Genomic DNA, 17882 nt, shown 5'->3' with positions numbered 1-17882 from the left:
ATGATACCAGTATTAACACAAATGCATTTTTCTGTAAATAACTGCCTTAAAAACAAAATCTAGGTCTAACCAACCATCAACACCATTAAACTCTGGTTACATAATCAGAAAATAGCCACCTTGAGTGGAAAGTCATTTACCTTGAAGTTAGTTTTAAAATGGAAATAATATCTCATGGAGAAGTTGGCATAATTTTAAAATATTTAGCAAATTTGTTTCATATGTACTGCCTTATTTCTAGATTTGCAAAAAATTGGGCTATAAAAAATGGATAAAACTAGTATGAAAATAATCTAATTTGTATTATATTGAGAGAACCAGACCAAAGCTATCTTAGGCCGGAATATTGCTATATTAGGTATTAAGTTCCGGTTCCCCCGCCATTTTGTTTTATAAGTTTCACTTTCCAGTAAGCCCAGAAATCATGAGACAGCTATCCCCCAATCAGACACTGCCCTCTGGATCAAGTTGTATACACCCCGCCTAGCGCCGCATTATAAAAGTCCCCTGTTCCAGAGCTCAGGGCTCCTGGCTCGGATCTGTTGCAGCGGAGCCCCCGGCGGAAGAGCTTGCAATAAAAGGCTTTTTTGCTTTTGCATCGGACTTGGCTCCTTGGTGGTCTTTGTGGGGGATTTCGAGATCTGGGCACAACAATATATAATTATGAATTCGCTCTTGATTCTGTTCATCATTACCAACAAAATTGTGTCCGCAAACATTTTGTTAACGTTCTGTGAGTTTTCTGTAAATAAAATTCTTTCTAAAAGTCAAAAAAAAAAAAAGAGAAAAGAAAATAGCCACCCTGATATTCCAAATAATGTGATTACAGAACTGTAACCAGTCAATAATTGATTTTCTCATGTGCCTTCTAAAAGCCTTTTCAAGCCCTTCTGGGAGACCCACAAATAACAAAGTATAGCTCTGATTCACAAGTTGCTACTTGCCCAAATAAATGCTGTAATGTTTTCATGATGCCTACGTACAGCTTTTAACAAGAGAAAAGAAGGACCGGGGACCCCACGGACCACGCACCAACTCGCACACCAAGTCGAGACCCTCCCGTCATCACCGCACAACCCGAGGGAGACACAGGTCTCCAGCACAAGGCTGCACAGACAGGGCTCCCGGCCGCGGTCAAAGTCACCCTGCAGGGACAGGGCAGGCTGCCCCAGTCCCACATGCCAGCCCAGTCCCACCAAGGGAAGAGGGGACCGAAGGCCGACCTTCACCACTGGTCAGCGTAGAATGAGGTCCACTAACCCCAAACCTGACGACAGGGCAGGCCTAGGTCCGCTACAGCCAGTTCTGGAGGGTTCCCACCGGCTCCTTCCCCATCTCCGGTCACGCAGCCGCAACCGGCCATTTCCTGATTTCAGGCCTCCCAACATCTACCTGACCAATATCCCAGTACCTGCTGGTCACAGGGTGACAGGGGCTGCAGCAGAACCACCCAGACCTCCTCTGAGCTGAAGAGAAAGGAGTGGTGAAGACAGTCCTCAGAAGCAACAGGCGGACATGAAGGGAAAAGACCCACACACATACCGGAAGCAGCCCTGTCCTTCCGGATTCGCTGCAGCGCAGACAAGCCCCACCCCAGCGGCCTCGATTGGACGGCACTCCAGGTCCCGCCTCCTCATGTTTTGAGTGACAGGAGACCTGATGGAAGAACTGGCTGAAGGCTTTAAAGCTCTGCACCCCACCCAGTCAGTCCTTTTTTTTTTGAGACAGAGTCTCACTATGTCGCCCTCGGTAGAGTGCCTTAAGCGATTCTCTTGCCTCAGCCTCCCAAGCAGCTGGCACTACAGGCATCAGCCACAATGTCCAGCTATGTTTTGTTGAAGTTGTCGTTGTTTACCTGGCCCAGGCGGGTTTCGAACCCTTGACGTGGCTGGCGCCCTAACCACTGTGCAACAGGTGCCGAGCCCTTTTTTTTTAATCCACATTTATTTTAAGCAGAAGTCCAAGAAAAATGTATCAATCCTTTGTAGACAAAAGGAGATGTATTAATAAGCAAATGTATATTGAATACCTACTTTTACTTGGATCATAGATTCTAACTGAAAAATAATCAATAAACACGTATTCATTTGAATAGCTTTTAAAAAATTAACAACTCAATAAATTAACCAGATAAATTCATACCCTCTGTGAAGAAAATAAATGAAAGTGATATGTTAAGGTAATGGGGGATTGTGTATGGTGGCTACTTTTGGTGAACAAAGTAGTCTTCCTCAGGAAGTTGGTACAGGATTCCACCACTCAGGGCTGGAAGAACGCCACTCTCTAGGCCCAGGTGAGCTCAGAGGTCAGACCCCCATTTCCAGGCACAAGCAGACGGTCCTTTTTGGGACACACCCTCTGGGCTCTGATGAGATCATGAACAAAGCAGCCTGTGATGGTTTTTTGGGTGGTTCCACCTTGGGTAGGAGCACACACCCTAATTCCTTCTCAGGAACAAAGCCCAGTTCAGAGGTTAAAAGAAGGCACTTCCCACGTGTTCCACAAATTCCTACCACTCTCAAACAACCCAGCAAATGGCCAATCTGCCCAGCCAAGAATCCACAGTCACCAGCAGCCCCACTGACAACCACTGTCTGATTAGATCCGCAGTTATGTAACCTTTTTCCTGTATCCCAATCAAGAAAGTCAAACCAGGCATACCTACAGCTCCAAGAAAATATGAAAGGTGTCCATCCACAAGTTGTGGGTCTACCTTTTCACGGCTGTTTCCATCCAGAATAACCTTGGTTTGCAAAGGCCAGTAAAAAGAAGTCACAAAATTGCCTTTAATTAAATTTATGTGTTTGCTTTCTTCTATAATTCCAATACCTCCACCATCAACCACTTGAAACAGCTGCCAAGGTGTTATATAATCAGAGGCAGTGTCTTCATTCCTTCTGCAGACTTTTTTTGGAGACAGTGTTTCATTTTGTTGCCCTTGGAAGAGTGCCCTGGTGAGAGGATGACCTCACTTTCCAAAGTGAGGAAGTGCTCACAGCAACCTCAAACTGTTGGGCTCAAGCCATCCCCTTGCCTCAGCCTCCCAAGTAGCGGGGACTACAGGCACCTGGGACAACACCGTCTATCAGTACCTTTTTTTTTTTTCCTGAGACAGAGTCTCAAGCTGTCACCCTGTTGCCCTAGGTAGAGTGCCATAGCATCATAGCTCACAGCAACCTCCAACTCTTGGGCTCAAGCGATTCTCTTGCCTCGGTTTTTCTATTTTTACTAGAGACAGGGGTCTCCCTTTTCCTCAGGCTGGTCTTGAACCCATGAGCTCAGGCAGTTCACCTGCCTCAGCCTCTCAGAGTGCTAGGATTACAGGCATGAGCCACTGCGCCCGGCCTATCAGTCCCTTTTTAATCAGGACTTACTTTTTGTGCTGGAATCTAGCACTGCCTGAGGCGTTCCTGTTCAACCTTATATAGAAGTTTATATCTGTTCATGACTAATACTGTAGAGGAACGAACACCATGCTTACAAAGGACAGTTACTGACTTTTTTTTTTTTTTTGCAGTTTTTGGCCCGGGCTGTGTTTGAACCTGCCACCTCCAGCATATGGGACCGATGCCCTACCTCTTTGAGCCACAGGCACCACCCCAGTCACTGATTCTTATCACATTAAAAGGAAAGATTAAGAAAAGGACAGTCTCCTGGCAAGCCTAGAGACGTTTTGTGAGTTAGGAGCAGTTCCCCAAGTAACTCGGTGTTTCAGAATGAGTTAAGATTGGTCACTCACTAGTAAGCATGTGTTAAACATTGATGCTCAGTACTCCTTCATGGGGGTTGTGGGGAAAGAACACGTGAGGAAAGAGCATGTGGCAATCCTTACGCATGCAGCCCTCATATTTAATTACCTTAACTCTCCACGCCTGTTGTGTATAACCTCAATAAATAGCCATTGCAGAGGTGGTTCAGGGCTACCCTGCACTTTAGGTTAGCCAGTCTCCCGCAAGCTTGTACTTCTAATTCGTGTCATGCCTGGTTCCTTCGTGTGGCAACCAAGACCAGGGCCTTAGGGGGTCACGACATAATACATAATATTTTAAATTGGAAACAATATAATAATTAGTTTAAATTTCAGATTACATAACCTTCATAGCCTCTCCTTTTTTGTGGAAGCAGCCGGAGCTTTGGAAAGTGAGGCCATCCTCTCAGGCAGTAATAAGCAGTGGAAATACAATGTGAGCCATGTGTCATTTTAAGTTTGCTAGCAACACATAAAACAAAACAGATGAAAGTACTTGTAATACTTTACTTAATGCAATATATCCTAAGTATTATCATTTAAATATGTGATCAATATAATATTATCAAGAAAGGATTTTTTTCATATAAAATCTCTCACAGGCACTCTATGTTTTAAGCTTCCACCACATCCCAATTCAGACCAGCCACACATTCCAGGTGCTCAGAAGCCAGTAGCTGCCACGTGGAAGTGCAACTCCTAGGTCTCTGACTCCTCTGACCTCACAGAGATAAATGGCCTGATCTGCTCTTTTCTTCCAGATGTCAAAGGACACCCACTTCCTGCCAACAGCTCTCCTCAGGCCCAAGTGAGGGAGAAGCAGTGCCCAGAAAAAGAAACCTGCTGCTTGGAAAGGGCAATGTCTCTTTTAAAGACCACAGCCTGAACAAAGAATGTGAGGACTGGGGAGGAAGAAACTCTTGTCTTCAGAGTTGTGCACAGTCTGCCAGTCTGCTCACGCTCTGTGGAAAGAGGGGACTGAGGGCAGACCTGCGCCATTGGCCAGCATAAACCGAGGTTCACTAACACCAGAGCTCACCTCCAGGACTTTTTACACTAACGGTAAACTTCTTATTTACAATTTGGCCTTTATCTTAATGATCAGACTGTTGTTGTCTGTTTCCTCTTAAGGTATGGGCACTGTGTGAGTTTAAGCATTAATCACATGTACACATGTCTACAGGCATTCTGTACAACTAAACAGAAGTTATATAACAAGAGATCCAATTTTATTTTTTTTTTTATTGTAGAGACAGAGTCTCACTTTATGGCCCTTGGTAGAGTGCTGTGGCCTCACACACCTCACAGCAACCTCCAACTCCTGGGCTTAAGCGATTCTCTCGCCTCAGCCTCCCAAGTAGCTGGGACTATAGATGCCTGCCACAACGCCCGGCTATTTTTTGGTTGCAGTTTGGCCGGGGCAGGGTTTGAACCTGCCACCCTTGGTATATGGGGCTGGCGCCTTACCGACTGAGCCATAGGCGCCGCCCAAGAGATCCAATTTTAAATTAAGGAGAAAATAAAATCAATACTGGCCCGGCAACGTGGTTCATGCCTGTAATCCTAGCACTCTGTGAGGCCCAGGTGTGTGGATTACCAGAACTCACAGGTTTGAGACCAGCCTGAACAAGTGGGAGACCCCATCTCTAAAAATAGGTTGGTGTTGTGGCAGGTGCCTGTAGTCCCAGCTATTTGGTAGAGTGCGGCAGGAGAAACACTTGAGCCCAAGAGTTTAAGGTTGCCATGGCACTCTACCGAGGGCAAGAAAGTGAGACTCTGTCCCCCCACTGAGGGAAGGGGAGGGAAGGGGAGGGAAGAGAAGGGAAGGGAAAACAAACCAGTACCTGGCAGGGCCTGTGGATCAGTGGGTAGGGCATTGGCCCCAAATACCGGGGGTGATGGGTTCAAACCTGGCCTCAGGCAAACTGCAAACAAAAAGTAGCCGGGTGTTGCAGCGGGCACCTGTAGTCCCACCTACTCAGAAGGCTGAGACAAGAGAATCACCTAGCCCAGGAGATTGAAGTTGCTGTGAGCTGTGACGCCATAGCACTCTACCAAGGGTGATAAAGTGAGACTATGTCTCTAAAGAAAAGAAAAGAAAAGAAAAGAAAGGACCAGTACTTATAGGTGCTTTCTGTTTCTCAAGTAACTAGTAAACAACCTGTCATTTAATCCTAGTATTTTTTTTTTCAAACCAAGTCTCACTCCATTGCCCTGGGGAAAGTGCTGTGGCATCATGGTAGCTCACAGCAACCTCAGACTCTTGGGCTTGAGGAATCCTCTTTCCTCAGTCTCCCAAATAGCTGGGACTCTAGGCATGTGCCAATATACCTACCTAGTTTTTCTATTTTTCTTTTTTGTAGAGACAGAGTCTCACTGTACTGCCCTCGGGTAGAGTGCCATGGCGTCACAAGGCTCACAGCAACCTCTAACTCTTGGGCTTACGCGATTCTCCTGCCTCAGCCTCCCAAGCAGCTGGGACCACAGGTGCCTGCCACAACGCCCAGCTATTTTTTTGTTGCAGTTTGGCTGGGGCTGGGTTTGAACCCTCCACCCTCGGCATATGGGGCCGGCGCCCTACTCACTGAGCCACAGAGATAGGTTCTCTTTCTTCCTCAGGACAGTCTCAAACTCCTGAGATCAAATAATCCACCTGTTTCAGCCTCCCAGAATTACAGGTGTCAGCCACTGCACCCACCACAGCCATCTCATCTACATAACAAACCACCCCAAAACTTGGCTTCTTGTTGAGCTGCCAGCCATTTAGTCTGGACACAGCTAGGCCACTCTTCAGGTCTTATTTGGGCTTCTTCAGCCATGTATGGTCAGCTGCTGGTTGACGAGTTAGTTCTGCTTCCTGGGGAGAACTGGCTGTCAAACTGAGGTACTTTAGTTCTTTTCTCTGTGGTATCTCAAGATCCATCAGGCTAATATGGGCTTGTTCTCGTGAAGATGGCAATGCAAGAACTTTTGTCCTAGGCCAAAAATTGGCACAATCCTCATATTCATAGCTTTCTAGTACCCTGAGTAAATAAGGTTGACCAGATTAAATGTCCCAGAAACATTCTATGATGGAAGCAGCTGTAAAAAGACCATTGCCAAGAGAATGGATACAAGGAAGTATGAAAAATTATTGCCATTTTGCAATGTATATTGTGATATCTTTTCTTACACAAAATACAAGCAGAGATTCTTAAACATGTAATACTCTTGACTACTGGAATAATTCCTTCCAGAGAATGCTTCTGAAGTGTCTTGGAAGGATGTGGAAGAATTTGAGGAAATGGTTGGGGGTTTATTTTAAGAAATCACAGACTAGGTCAGTCATGGTGACTCACGCCTATAACCCCAGCATTCTGGGAAGCTGGGATGGGTGTATCACCTGAGCTGATGAGTTCAAGACCAACCTGAGATATAGCAAGACCCCATCTCTAAAAATAGCTAGGCATTGTGTTCTATAAAAATAGCAAGGCACTGTGGCAGGTACCTGTAGTCCCAGCTACTCATGAGGCTGAGGCAAGAGAATCACTTGAGCCCAAAAGTCTGAGGTTGCTGTGAGCTATACAGTGCTCTATCAGGGGTGACAAAGTGAGATTGTGTTGCAAAAAAAAAAAAAAAAAAGAGAGAGAGAGAAAGAAATCACAGCCTAACATTACATTTTTCATTTCTCATTAGAGGAGAAATTTGAAAGCACATATAATGCATCCCACATGTCTGAAAATTCTTTTCACCTCTTTTGGTATTTGTAGGCTACTTATGATTTTCTTTTTCTTTTTTTTATTTTTGAGGATTCATTAAGGGTACAAAGAATCAGGTTAAACTGATTGCATTCTTTAGGTAAAGTCCCTCTTATAATTGTGTCCCACCCCCAAAAGGTGTGTCACATACTGTGACCCCCCACTCTCTTCTCTCCTTCCCTCTCTCTGCTCTTCCATTTTCCTACCCCCTCCCTGCTATTTATTATTTTCAATATAGCCAAATTAAACCACTGTACCTTAAACAACCTCTTACTCTGAAAGTAAGTGACATAAAACCAGATATACTAGAGAACATATTTCCTTCTCTGAAATTTAGCCAGGAGGTGATCTTGCATTGATGTTACCCTTTATTTTACCATGGCAGAACTATTTTCCAAGACCCCAAGATATTACATGAGATTTAAGGTAATGATATCATTTCAGATCACTCATGAAACAGATTGTAAGTCTGGTAGTAGGATAGAAAGGGGACCCAGACAAGTAAGTGAGTGGCTATAGGCCCATAGGCGAGAACGATTCATTAGGTGATATGTTTTAGGTTTTGATGTTCATGAAAAAAATTAAATGTATATTTCTAAAGTAAACTAATAACATTAAAAATAATGCATCTCTATCTAAAATAAGCATGTCAATAATTACAATTACTATTTTTATATACTCTAGTTTCTCTTCAGATCGCACAATTACTATTTTTACATATTGTTACTATAATTATTAATCCTCATTATTACCAGTATTAGAAGTAGTAGTTGATGCTGGTGTTGTTGTTTTAAAAATGTCAATAAAGGCTCGGTGCTTGTAGCTCAAGCAGCTAAGGTGCCAGCCACATCCACTAGAGCTGGCGGGTTCAATTCCAGCCCGGACCTGCCAAACAACAATGACAACTACAACCAAAAAATAGCCAGGCATTGTGGCAGGGGCCTGTAGTCCCAACTACTTGGGAGGCTGAGGCAAGAAAATCGCTTAAGCCCAAGAGTTGGAGGTTGCTGTGAGCTATGACACCACTGCACTCTACTGAGGGTGACAGCTTGAGACTCTGTCTCAAAAAAAAAAAAAAAAAAATAGAATGAGCCTGCTACTATACCCTGCAATCTCAGTTTCTACAGACCAAGCAGATATTCTCATGAGGAAAACTCCACAATAATTCAACCACATCCTGATGGTATGGTATCATTGTCTCTATTCTTTCACTTTTTCCTTCCCCATTCCTTTATTGTACATAAACAATCTTGCATAGGCACACCTAAATATTACTGCTTTCAATTGTACTTAATGACTAATAGTAAGTATTGATGGACATCAAATAGACATAGGGTGGAGAAATACTGATTCTGTGAAGACTCCCTTCCTCCACTGACTAGAGTGGAAAGTGAATGGCAATTTGTAGAAATATGATTTATTTTTCTCTTTAGTTTTATCTTTGTTTTGATTCATATATTTTTTCTCTTTTGTTAGATGAATTTGTTTATAATTGTTATATATGAATATATCACATAAAGCATATATGAGTTTATGATGAGCTTCAAAACATTTATTTACTCATTTATTTTTTGAGACAGAGGCTCACTTTGTTGCCCTTGGTAGCCGTAGTGTCATGGCTCACAGCAACCTCAAACTCTTGGGCTCAAGTGGTCCTCTTACCTCAGTCTCCAGAGTAGCTGGGACTACAGGCACCTGCCACAACTCTCAGCTATTTTTAGAGATGGGGTCTTTCTCTTGCTCAGGCTGGTCTCCTGGGCTCCTGAGCTCAGGTGATCCACCTGCCTTGGCCTCCCAGAGTACTAATATTACAGACATGAGTCACAGTGCCCAGCCTTTCATTTATTTTTTTTTTTAAGGCAAGCATGAAATAAAGTTTATTGAGGAAGGGTAAAATAGGCCTACAAAATAAGAAAACATTGCCACGGACCACCCTGTCGGTGGGCTCCAGTCCGAGGGAAAGCAGGGAGAAGGAACGAGGAAAGTTGAGAGGTCGGCGCAGGAATGACAGTCTGACACACAGCACTTGGTGAAGTATGCAGCTGCAAAATTTACTGAGAGCACATGTTGGTATTTATACATTTTCTTTCCAAGGTTCAAACAATGCAATCTTTACTTTGCTTATGTTTGCAAATTATCTTTGTGTCTGCATATGCGGTTTATCATGCATTACATGTTTTCAAGGTTTTCGCTCTTCGGAGGGTGGTTTATCAGTAACACCTGCTTACTCCCTCTTTAGGAATGTCAAGGCTTACAACTCTTCTCAGTCTTGTAACTCTTTTCAGTTTCTTATAATCTTTTTTTAGAACAGCTTGATATATTCCTTTATGTATAATGCTTGACTACTTCTATATATATTTTCTATATATTTTTACTCTTATTAGTAACTATTCTTTGATTCATAATTGATTGTTTGTTAAACATTAAACTACTCTATTGATTTGTATTACATATGAAAATTAGTGAAGCAAGATGTTTTTCTAAGTAAAGTTTTACTGCAGGTGGTGATGGTGCATGTCGTGATGGAACATCTTGTTTGCTGTGCCTGCATTGTCTCAGTTCACTGACATTTATGGTGGGGACGTGCTGTTTGGAGCCACTGAGTCTGGCACAGTCATACTTCTTGTGCTGTTTCTGGATCAACTATCATTGTGTTCATTCTGACAAGACTTATTGCTTACTTATCAGGACAAACAGACATTCAGCTTAACATACACGTACACTGTAACAGAAAGCCATACCCTTAGGTTAATGCGATAGAAAACAGCATGCTGGGCAACATCTCTGTTGCTGCGCACACTGGGGGTGCTGGGGGCTCAGCTCCGGGGAGCACAAACCTCCTTTCCGTCGTCTTACAACGCGGACAGCGCCATCTCGCTGCGGCTCGGTGCCGAGGGTGCGGCAAAACATACAAAGCAGTGTACATCCATCATAGACAGAGAACAGATAGAGCGCTGTTATGTCACAGCTCACAGCAACCTCCAATTCCTGGGCTTAGGCAATTCTCTTGCCTCAGCCTCCTGAGTAGCTGGGACTATAGGCACCCTCCACAACGCCTGGCTATTTTTGGTTGCAGTTTGGCTGGGACCAGGTTTGAACCTGCCACCCTTGGTACACGGGGTCGGCGCCCTACTCACTGAGCCACAGGCACCACCCAAGTTCCTCTTTATTTTTTAACGTAAAACATAAAAACAAATTCAGCACAATATTTCAATGCTTTAACTTTATGCAAATGTTTTCATCCAAATATTTTACACATACTAATACTTATATAAAAACTGATTCATGTTCTATTTACCCTTTTTCTCTGTACTGATAGCTGCAGAAATATAGCTTTATACCAAGACAATTTAGTTTAAACCTTCAAAAAGTGTATTCATTTGCACTGCTCTGACTTTACCCACATTCTTGATTGCTATTCTCTGGTGAAATGTTGCTAGATTAGGCAGTTGATGCGTAATCCGTACAGGAGGACTCTGGCCACACTGAGGCTATAAAAACTGCATTTTAAAAAGCAATGATACCTTTCTTTTCTCCTGGTATATCTACTTAAACAGCCCAGTTAGTTAAGATGTGCTCACAGAAAAACTGGATTGTTTCCTAAGATAACAGATATAGATAATAAAAGTTAATAATAGCAACAGACAGGATACATTGTTTTCTGTTATTTATTTTCCATAATTAAACACCTTTAGTAAAATTACTTTAGAAAATTACAAAAAAAATTTTAAAGAGCATTCTCTGAAGAGTTTGATAAAGTACATCAAAGAATGGTTGCTATTATTTTGAATATAATAACCAATTATTTTCTACAAATTACATTGACCCACTGTCAGACATCTTACTGAAAAGACAACTGTCATGGTTTGCATACATTTTACATTACACATATTACTTTCAAGCATTTTTGCAGTAAGATTTCTAAGGTGGAGAAAAAACTAAAGGGCTTATTGTTGTATTTATTAAGTTCTATTTTATTAAAATTTAATCTTCAAAGAATGTTTTATCTAACTGTCCAGACTGCTAGCGTGAAATGATGGCTACATTCCTTGTATTCAGAATAAAGAAAGGCATTTAAAAATAACATAACTGTTCTCTCTCTCACCTCTTTCATGAGATGGACCAACTTTCAACTCTCTTTGGAAGTGTTCTAAACTTTCTCTTTGTTCTTCTTCTTCTTTCTTTTTTTTTTTTTTTTTTTTTGAGACAGAGCCTCAAGCTATCACCCTGGGTAGAGTGCTGTGGAGCTCACAGCAACCTCCAACTCCTGGGCTTAAGCGATTCTCTTGCCACAGCCTCCCAAGTAGCTAGGACTACAGGCGCCCACCACAATGCCTGGCTATTTTTTGGTTGTAGTTGTCATTGTCTGGCAGGTCCGGGCTGGATTTGAACCCACCAGCTCTCGTGTATGTGGCTGACACCTTAGCCGCTTGAGCTACAGGCGCCACCTGTTCTTCTTAAATAAAAATTTGTTTTGTTACACAAAAAAAGAAAAAAATGCTATGACATATATTTTTCTTTTTTTCTTTTTTTCTTTTTTTGGCCGGGGCCAGGTTTGAACCTGCCACCTCCGGTATACGGAGCCGGTGCCTTACTCACTGAGCCACAGGCGCCGCCCATATGACATATATTTTTCAAGCATGACTTCAATTTGAAACATTAGCACATTTAAGAATTCTAAAGATTGGCTTGGTGCCTATAGCTCAGTGGCAGATTCGAACCCGGCCAGGGCCTGCCAAACAACTACGACCAAAAAATAGCTGGGCATTGTAGAGGGTGCCTATAGTCCCAGTTACTTAGGAGGCTGAGGCAAGAGAATCACTTAAACCCAAGAGTTTGAGGTTGCTGTGAACTGTGATGCCACCACACTCTACTGACACAGTGAGACTCTGTCTCAAAAAAAATTTTTTTCTAAAAATTATTATATCACCATTGTACCAGAATTTTTTTCACTTATTTATTTCATTTATTCTTTTTTCTTTTTTAGAGACAGAGTCTCACTATGTCACCCTCAGTAGAGTGGGCTTAAGCGATTCTTTTGCCTCAGCCTCCCAAGTAGCTGGGACTACAGGTACCCACCACAACGCCTGGCTATTTTTATGTTGTAGTTGTCATTGTTGTTTAGCAGGCCCAGGTTGGGTTCAAACCCACCAGCCTCGGTGTATGTGGCTAGTGCCCTACCCACTGAGCTATGGGCACTGCCTTTATTTATTTATTTTTTGAGACAGAGTCTCACTATGTCACCCTCAGTAGAGTGCCCTGAGTCACAAGCTCACAACAACCTCAAACTCTTGGACTTAAGCGATTCTCTTGCCTCAGCCTTCCAAGTAGCTGGGACTATAGGTGCCCACCAAAAAATGCCCGGCTATTTTTTGGTTATATATTATATATATATATATATATTTTTTTTTTTTTTGGCTGGGGCTGGGTTTGAACCCGCCACCTCCAGCATATGGGGCTGGTGCCCCTACCCCTAACCACAGGTGCCGCCCCTATTTTTTAGTTGTAGTTGTCATTGTTGTTTGGCAGGCCTGGGCTGGGTTGGAACCTGACTGCCCCAGTATATGAGGCCAGTGCTCTAGCTGCTGAATGAACTACAGGTGCCGAGCCTGCACCATAATTTTTTAAATATTCCAACTACTAAAAGGAATTTTTACTAGTACTTCTAAAACTTATACTAAAACTAAATTTAAGAAAATAAGTGAATTACAAACTATAACAAAGGACAAATATTTAGCCAGAAATATAAGACTCCCTGCAAAAAAGTGCTATATTCACCTCCTCTTACTGAAACTTTTCTGCAAGTTGTTTTTTGTTGTTGTTGTTGTTTGTTTGTTTGTTTTGAGACAGAGTCTCACTCTGTGGCTCAAGTGAACCTCTTGCCTTGGCCCCATCAGGAGCTGGAACTACAGGTGCCTAAAACAACCTCCAGTTAATTTTTTTTATTTTCAGTAGAGACAGGTCTCACTGTTCCTCAGGCTGGTCTTGGAGTCCTGAGCTTAAGCAGTCCACTCGCCTGGGGGTTCCAGAGTGCTAGGGACCCTGAGCCACAGCCACTTTTTTTTTTTTTTTAATTTTTCAGACAAAGTCTCACTATGTGGCTCTTGGTAGAGTGCTGTGGCGTCACAGCTCACAGCAACCTCTAACTCTCTTGGGCTTAAGCGATTCTCTTGCCTCAGTCTCCCAAGTAGCTGGGACTACAGGCGCCCGTCACAACGCCCAGCTATATATATATATATTTTTTGTAGTTGTCATTGTTGTTTGGCAGGCCCTGGGCCGGGTTCGAACCTGACAGCTGTGGTGTAGCGGCGGAGCTACAGGAGCCAAGCATTCTGCAGGCATCTTAACGATTTCAGACAGAAATTAAACTTCGCTTTAAAAATAGAAACAAAAACTAATAAAAATAAACTTACTGACAGAATTCTGGGTGTGTTATACAATAATTAGACTCTACCAGTTTTAATTAAATAGGGAAAAAATAATTACAAAATCAGTCTCTACAGCAGGGAAACAGGTAGTTTTGACAAATCCTGGTCCCCAGCCGCTAGCCAGTAAGGGCATCCCCTGAAGCAGCAGCAGCGACAGCACCTGGTCTGGCCGGAGCTTTCCGCCCCGGCCTCTAGCTACAGAGCCCCGCGAGTTACCAGCCGGAGTGACCGCGTGGGCGGAGGCTACACCGCTGCCAACTTTGGACGCCGCGGGGTGGGGGGCAGGAGCGCAGAGCGGCGGAGACACGACCAAGGGCCTGGATCCCCAGTAGTCCCCTTAGTGGAGTTGAGATGTCAAGGTCGCTGGTGTCTCCTTTCAGAAGGCACAATCAGGCAATGGACAGTGCTGTGTCCTTATGGTCTCCCAACTTTGGGAGACAGCCTCTGCAGCAGCCTCTAAGGCTCTCTGTGCCGCCTAAGCGGGTCTCCTGTCACTCAAAAGCATAGAGGTGGGGCCTGGAGACTTATCCAACCAGGGGCTCTGAGATGAGGACTGACCAATCAGGTGCACAGCCAGAAAGAAGGAGAGGATTCCGGGACATGGCTCGCCCTTTGTCTCTAGTCCTAGCAACAATACCCTCTGCTTTTCTTTTTTTTTTTTTGAGACAGTCTCACTTTGTCGTCCTTGGTAGAGTGCTGTGACGTCACAGCTCATAGCAACCTCCAGCTCTTGGGCTTAGGCGATCCTCTTGCCTCAGCCTCCCGATTAGCTGGGACCACAGGCGCCCACCAGAACCACCGGCTATTTTTGTTGTTGCAGTTTGGCAGGGGCCAGGTTTGAACCCGCCACCCTCGGTATATGGGGCCGGCGACCTACTCACCGAACCACAGGCACCTGCCCCCCTCGGCTTTTCAATCTCCAAGAAGTCGCAGGTGTCTCTACCACATCTTCTGTTACCCCGTGACCCTCAGGTACACCAGGACACCCTGAAGTCTAGAAATGAGTATGTGGGGCCAGGTGTGCTGGATTGGGGGAGGGGCTGGTTGGAGCTGCCTGGCAGCAGCTTTGGCCAGACCCAGGCCTCTTGGCCTCAACGCTGGAGTCTTGAGACCAAAATTTTCCAGTGCAATACAGTGGCCATCCTGTCCCTCCCGGCACAGGCCACAGATTAGGGCTGAGTGGAGAAGTGGGACTCTGAGCATCCTGTCCTGTTCCTGCGCGTTTACTTAGGCGCCCGCCCTAGGTTGCCTTTGAGCAACTCTGCACCCACAATCCCAGTTCTCCACGACCAAAGATCCTAGGGGGACAATGGGATAGTTATAGAGGTGAATCTTTTTTTCTTGCTTTTTTTTTTTTGATAGAGTCTTACTTTGTCACCCACGGTAGAGTGCTGTGGCTTCATATCTCACAACAACCTCAAACTCTTAGGCTCAAGCAGTTCTCTTGCCGCAGTCTCCCAAGTAGCTGGGATTACAGGTGCCCTCCTCAACGCCCGGCTATTTTTAGAGACGGGGTTCTCGCTTTTGCTCAGGCTGCTCTTGAACTCATGAGCTCGGGCAATCCACCCGCCTCAGCCTCCTAGAGTGCTAGGATTGCGGGCGTGAGCCACAGTGTCCAGCCCCTAACAAAGTCTTTTCTAATGTATGAAATAGGTCACTGTTTTTTAAATGACCAAAATTACATTAAAAATGAAAATACAAAGGAACCAAACAAGATAGTACAGTGAAGGAACAAAACATATTAAAGTGACCATAAAGGGAACAGCTATGAAGTAATTTTAAACTATTTAAAATATCTGTCTTACTGATGTGCTATCATCTCAATGAGAACGCTGACAACTAAATAAAAGAAGAAAACTATGTGCAAAGAAAATGAGATTGTTTACATGTAGATTAAAACTAATTAAGAAAGGGCGGCGCCTGTGGCTCAGTGAGTAGGGCGCCAGCACCATATACCAAGGGTGGTGGGTTAAAACCCAGCCCCAGCCAAACTGCAACCAAAAAATAGCTGGGCGTTGTGGCAGGCGCCTGTAGTCCCAGCTACTCGGAAGGCTGAGGCAAGAGAATCGCTTAAGCCCAGGAGTTGGAGGTTGCTGTGAGCTGTGTGATGCCATGGCACTCTACCGAGGGCCATGAAGTGAGACTCTCTCTACAAAAAAACAACAACAAAAAAGAAAGACCTTTAGCAGGGTATTGTGGCGGGTACCTGTAGTACCTGCTACTGGGGAGGCTGAGGCAAGAAAATTGTGAGCTATGATGCCATGGCCCTCTACCCAGGGTGACAAAGTAAAACTTTGTCTCCAAAAAAAGAAAAGAAAAAGAAAGGAAAAGGACCAATAATGGATTGAGCTCAAGAATGAAATAAAAATATCTAAAAATTCACTAGAAAGGGTTAACAGCAGACTTGATGTGGCTATAAAAAATATTCAGACAGCTTGATAACAGGTCATCAAAAATTATTAGCCAAGAAAGCAAAAAGAAAATAAGAAAACTGAAGATATCCTTACAGATTTATTCCCAACAAGACTGCATAAATATTTATTACTGGAGGTCTATAATGAAAGAAGAGAAAAAAAGGACCAGGGAGATTATGGAAGAAATAATGGGCTTAAGCAATTCTCTTCCCTCAGCCTTCCAAGTAGCTGGGACTACAGGCGCCCCCCACAACGCCTGGCTATTTTTATTTGTTGCAGTTTTCAACTCGCCAGCCTGGATGCATATGGCTGGTGCCATAACTGTGCTACGAGTGCCAAGCCAGCTATTCTTTTTTTTTTTTTTTTTTACCTTTTGTTGTTGTTGTTGTTAAATCATAGCTGTGTACATTAGTGCAATCAAGGGGTACAATGTTCTGGTCTCATATACAATCTGAAATATTCTCATCAAACTGTTCAACGCAGCCTTCATGGCATTTTCTTAGTTATTGTATGTAGACATTTGTATTCTGCATTTAGTGCCTGTACCCATTGTAAGATGCACCACCCTTTGCCCTCCCTCCACCCTAACCTCCCCCCTCCCTTGGCCCTTTCCTTATACTCTTGTGCTATAGTTGGGTTGTAGCCTTCATGTGAAAGCTATAATTTAGCTTCATAGGAGGGCTGAGTACATTGGATACTTTTTCTTCCATATTTGAGATACTTTGCTAAGAAGAATATGTTCCAGCTCCATCCATGTAAACATGAAAGAGGTAAAGTCTCCATCTTTCTTTAAGGCTGCATAATATTCCATGCTATACATGTACTACAATTTGCTAGTCCATTCGTGGGTCGATGGGCACTTGGGCTTCTTTCATGACTTAGCAATTATGAATTGGGCTGCAATAAACATTCTGGTACAGATGTCTTTGTTATGTTGTGATTTTTGGTCTTCTGGGTATAAACCTAGAAGGAATTATAGGATCGTATGGCAGTTCTATTTTTAGGTCTCTAAGTATTCTCCAAACATCCTTCCAGAAGGAACGTATTTGGGTGAATTCCCACCAGCAGTGTAGAAGTGTGCCCTTTTCTCCACATCCACGCCAACATCTCTGGTTTTGGGATTTTGTTATGTGGGCTACTCTTAATGGGGTTAGGTGATATATCAAGGTAGTTTTGATCTGCATTTCTCTGATGATTAAGGATGATGAGCTTTTTTTCATGTGTTTGTAGATCTTGCGTCTGTCTTCTTTAGAGAAGTTTCTCTTCAAGTCCCTTGCCCACCCTGAGATGGGATCACGTTCTTTTCTTACTAATTTTTTGAGTTCTCTGTGGATTCTGGTTAGTAGACCTTTATCGGAGGTATAACCTGCAAATATTTTCTCCCATTCTGAGGGCTGTCTGCTTGTTTCACTTACTATGTTCTTGGCTGTGAGAAGCTTTTTAGTTTGATCAGGTCTCAGTAGTGTATTTTTGATACTGTTTCAATTGCCTGGGGAGTCCTCCTCATAAAATATTCACCCAGGCCGATTCATTCAAGAGTTTTCCCTGCACTTCC

General features: G+C 43.6%; 1 protein-coding gene across 1 annotated transcript in view; it reads right to left on the bottom strand.

Annotated features, from left to right (window-relative positions):
• Positions 1–1637, bottom strand: part of LOC128572453 (zinc finger protein 420-like) — a 48462-nt gene extending 46825 nt beyond the window's left edge. Inside the window, exon 1 of the mRNA XM_053572515.1 lies at positions 1543–1637. Coding sequence (XP_053428490.1) covers positions 1543–1637 — 95 coding nt within the window. The remainder of the gene's footprint in view (positions 1–1542) is intronic.
• Between the last annotated feature and the right edge of the window lie 16245 nt (positions 1638–17882).

This window comes from Nycticebus coucang, chromosome 20 (assembly GCF_027406575.1).
Source record: "Nycticebus coucang isolate mNycCou1 chromosome 20, mNycCou1.pri, whole genome shotgun sequence".
Taxonomy (NCBI): domain Eukaryota; kingdom Metazoa; phylum Chordata; class Mammalia; order Primates; family Lorisidae; genus Nycticebus; species Nycticebus coucang.
This window is presented reverse-complemented; position numbering and strand designations above follow the sequence as displayed.